Raw genomic sequence first — 4736 nt, 5'->3', positions numbered from 1 at the left:
GAAATACCCTATTGTTTTTTGATTTTCATTTGTCAAACCTGCGCGATCACACACACGCGGGCCTCTTTGTTGTCATTCACGTTCTCTCACTTTCCTGGGTTACCTATAAGTCTGTCTCTCTCGCACTGACTAGTGCTGTCGCTATCCGTGACCCCTGCCCTGCATTAGCCTGCTTCACTCTAAATGTAAATGGATAGTTTTCTGCCATGAAATGCAACAGATTCGTCCTCTTTATTCGCACGGACGGATTTAAGCAGCCAATTTTTGGGTACGCATTTTTGCGTTATCTTAATTTTTTTCTGTGCATTTCTTTGTACGAAACCGTCTACTCTTGGGCACAAATTCGTACAAAACGAAACGTAGTTTTTTTTTACATATTTACAAGTAAATACAAGTGTCGTGTACAGTCTAGTGTGGTGTGAGGTGATTTAGGAACCTTATGTGCGTGTGGGCTATGATCGGCGATGGTGAACCTAGACCAGTGTGCGTCATCAAAACGCGTTCACTGTTAAATTTTTTTTATTACATTTTCATACATGCTGTAATGAAAATGTACTAAAAATAATGAAAATAAAAATGTGATGAAAATGTTATGAAACATTTGTAACAGTGTTTCCCACTTGACCTCCCTGTTCACAGGCCACCACTTCTGATCAATCCTGCTTGATATTCACTGTGGACCATAAACGAGTCAGTGTGTTCGAGTGATGTCCAGGATGAAAATTACGTATGGTAAGTACAACCTTTGAAGCGCTTTGAAGCGGAATATGTAAGGGGCGTCATCTCTGACATTCCTTCACACTTACTGCATATCGATCTCATATTTCCGCGAATTCAAGCAATCACTTTTTTTGCACACGTTTCTGCGTGTTCTGCATTCACTTTGGAGGGGTCCTCTACTTCCTTACCTAGTGTACACCCTACACCCGAGTATGTTGAGTAAAGGCGAGTATTTCCCGCATGGAAATACCCAATAATATGACTTGCCGAAGTGTCGAAAAAGTATACTTAAAGGTTACAACAATTATGCAAAAAGTAAGCCAAACGTGCCAGCCAAGTGAAGCAGACACAATCTGCTAGTCAGTGTATAATGCTTAATGTATACTTTCTTGAAGGTGCTCATCATTTTATTATATACACCTAAGTTTCATTTCGAGATATATTATTTCGGTTACAGTAGGGTATTATCAAAATTGCATCTTTTGAGGTAGCCATCTCGAATTTTGGTTTTAGGCATATCTTAACACGGCGAATGTGGGGTGGCGGTGATTTTTAACAAATTTACGATCGTCGTCAGGGGAAGTAATCCACACCTCCCGTGAGAGTAGGCTCTTCTCCACTTTCCCAGTCAATTAGACCGCAAGACCGCCACCCAATGCGCCCAATAGACCGTTCCGACAGTGCGCTTTTTGAGAAGAAAAGAAGAAGTCAGGACCGGAACCAGTACCTAAAACGCGCTTATTTTTGTCATTTGACAGTGCAGTTCAACGTGAATGACCTCGATTAAATCTCTAGTAACTGTCAATTTTAGTTTTCACTAATTTAAGCCATTATTTTAGAAGTGTTTCCGGTGGTGATTTCATTAATTCTTCTTTAAACGGGCACTGCCGGAACCATCTATTCCTCGACGCCGCTCCCATTGAACATGTTCGAACGTGAATACCGGCCGAGGGGGCCTCAACTCCGGCAATCCGGTGTACACCCGCCTAGCAATCCGATTGCAATCTTTAAAAATCCACGGCAATCCGCGAAATATTGGAAAATCTCAGGCAATCTTCAAAATCCGCGGCAATCCAGAAAAATCCAGGCAATCTAGCGAAAATCTGTAGCAATCCTCAGCAATCTTTAGCAATATTTAGCAATCCTCAGCAATCTTAAGCAATCCTGAGCAATCCCGCGTTGAAAAAGGACAGGGTCTGTTTAGTTCCCCTTTTGTTTCGAAACAGCCCGGGCCCTGCAGGGTATGCTAACTTAACCAAAATTAAATTCTTTTACGAATGTTAATGTTTAAATTAACAGCCCTACCATTTATCGCAAACACGAATATTGACTTTTTTCCCTATATAACACTACGTGAAGTTATGATCTTATAACGGTAATATTAATAACTTTAGCGGATCAACTTTGGAATTTCCGTTATTTTTTAACGTTATAGGCGATAACAATAATCGTACCCAAATAAATTGGCTGAGCGGTTAGCGAAGATTATTACTCCAGTGATGATCAAAAGGTTTCGCGTCTGTCTGTCTGTGTGTGTCTGTCTGTCTGTGCGCACGATAACTCGAGAACGAATTGAGCTAGCAACCTGGGATTTTCAGTCCCGATTTTGTGTCCTTAAAAGACAGATCAAGTTCGAAGAAGAGCATTCTAGCTCAAATTGGATTTAAAAAAAATCCAAAACCACAGGTCCCACAAATGACGTTTTTTTAAAAATACTTTTTTACAGTTTTCTAAGGGGTAACTCATCAAAATAGACGTGCAGAGGTGCCCTCGAGCACGCGTTTGGTTGGATTTAAAATTAACGTTATTTATGTATCAGAGAATGTTAAAGGTGATAACGTTATTTAAACAACTTTTACAAAACGTTATAAGACACTAGGTAGATGTACGCCAGAGCACGTCTCGCGTAACAGGCTTCGCGATATCTCACGAAACACTGTTACGCTGCGACGCGCCTGGCATACATCTACCTAGGACTGCGGCGCTGACACCCAAGGCGTGCAAAGGGCACAGTCGTAAATAGGCCTTCGGCCCTCAAAGTCACTAATTTTGTTCCTCGAGGTATCAGTTTGATTAGTTACTCCACCGGGTACCATTAAATATCTGAGAGTTAACATTTAAATGTTTTGGGGTCTTTTCCGTGTGAAAAACGCCCTGTGGAGCCCAAACGGTCAGAGATAGAGCCAAACGCCTACCGGAGACCAACAAATACATGAGTAAAAACATAGAAATGTTTTGCGGTCATTTTCGTGTAGAAAACTCCCTCTGGTGCCTACACGGTTGAAGATGGAGCCAAATGGACGAAATTTTCGCCCAAAGGGCTCTATTTTATTATGAGTTACCCCTTAGGAAACGGTAAAAAATATTTTTAAACCACGTCATTTTGGGGACCTGTGGTTTATGATTTTTTTTAAATCCAATTTTCGAGCTAGAATGATCTTCTTCGAACTCGGTCTGTCTTTTTATGACACAAAACGACCCTGAAAATCCCAGGTCGCAAGCTCAATTCGTTCAAGAGTAATCGTGCACACAGACAAACAGACACACAGACAGTCAGACGCGAAACTTTTTGATCATCACTGGAGTACCAGGTAGATGTACGCCAGACCACGTCTCGCGTAACAGGCTTCGCGATATCTCACGAAACACTGTTGCGCTGCGACGCGCCTGACATACATCTACCTAGGCCTGCGGCGCTGACACCCGAGTCGGGTATCGCAAAAATGCAAACAAAGATACGGGCCTCCGGCCCGTCAACTTCCCGTCAGTTCGACTAAGCAAGCAGGGTTGTACATTTTTACGCTTATTTTCGTGAAAAACTCCTTGGGGCGCCTAAATGGTTAAAGATAGAGCCAAACGGACGAAATTTTCGCCCAAAGGGCTCTACTTTGATGAGTTACCTCATAGGAAACTGTAAATAAAATATTCCTCGCTGCGGTCTTCACTCGGAGCAGCACACTGTAAAAGCCAAGGGTGACTACTGTCCGCATTATGTGGATGGCCGGATCTTGCCCCTCGGAGGGGTACCTCTTACCCATTAGGCAGGTCAAGCGTTCCCCTCACGAGGGGTTATTTCTCACTCGTTGGCGACATCGGGGTCTGCCTGTACTCGTCCGACGAGGCTCAATGTACCCCTAGCGGTGTCTCTTTGTCCTCCACGCACGGGGACTCCCGGTCGCAGTGCGGGGTCTGCTTGTACCGAGCTTGTACTCGTCCGACGGGGCTGTCTCCCCTTCCTTCACGCACGGCTACTCCCGTTCCCCGGCCTCTTGCGCCTGCCCGCGGAGGGTGCCGAAAGCGGTGTACTTCCCGCCAAATGTTACAGAATGTCATTTGCAAACGTTGGGTCGAAAAAGATATTTTCTGTTGTTTTTTTTTTGTCTGGCTTGGTTTAGTCTCTGGCCTAGGCCCCCCACACGACGTAATGAAGCCCCTCTGACCCTCACATCACTAACTTGGTAGGCTGTCATCATGGTTGGTTCGGTTACTACATAGCCGCAAGATACGCGTGTTGCTGGCAGTGCCGGGAATAGAACCTCGGCCATGCCAACTCAGCGCTCATGCTTCGTTCGTAACTTACTGGGCCACGGAGCCACATGGGGGCGGGTGTTGCCGGCGGTGCAAGGCATTCCAGCCTTTGTCTCCTACAGACTAGAGTCCTATATTGGGGAGAGACCCGCGACCGGAGGCGCCAGCTCTGATTGGCTGAGAGGGGTCACGTGGGTAGCTAATCCGCCATTTTGTATCCAAAAATTGCAACCCGTAAAAATTAACTCATACAATTATTTGGGTATAACACGCTGACACTTCGAACTTTAATATAGGTAATTTTGTGAGAAAGCAGTATAGTATGTATGAGGATTAACCAAATCATGAGAGCAATTCTAAAATAATCATTTTATAGTTAACTTTTAAGTTTCATGTTGGCAGCACTGTTTCGCCGTTGCTCGAGCAGACGACACGAGCAGGCGGCTCTCGGTCCAGTGAGGTTAGCTGCTTTGCTCGTTCTCGGGCTG

The 4736-nt window shown here is 44.5% G+C and overlaps 1 protein-coding gene across 1 annotated transcript in view; it reads left to right on the top strand.

The window, feature by feature from the left end:
* The window catches only part of LOC113210624 (SET domain-containing protein SmydA-8-like), a 54544-nt gene that overhangs the window by 14777 nt on the left and 35031 nt on the right, over positions 1-4736 (top strand). Inside the window, exon 2 of the mRNA XM_052272938.1 lies at positions 640-732. Coding sequence (XP_052128898.1) covers positions 708-732 — 25 coding nt within the window. The 5' untranslated portion in view covers positions 640-707. The remainder of the gene's footprint in view (positions 1-639; positions 733-4736) is intronic.

Source organism: Frankliniella occidentalis, unplaced genomic scaffold (assembly GCF_000697945.3).
Source record: "Frankliniella occidentalis isolate FOCC.00 unplaced genomic scaffold, Focc_3.1 Scaffold232, whole genome shotgun sequence".
NCBI classification, from domain to species: Eukaryota; Metazoa; Arthropoda; class Insecta; order Thysanoptera; family Thripidae; genus Frankliniella; species Frankliniella occidentalis.
Note: the sequence above shows the minus strand (reverse complement) of the source record. Positions and strands in the feature narration are given on the sequence as shown.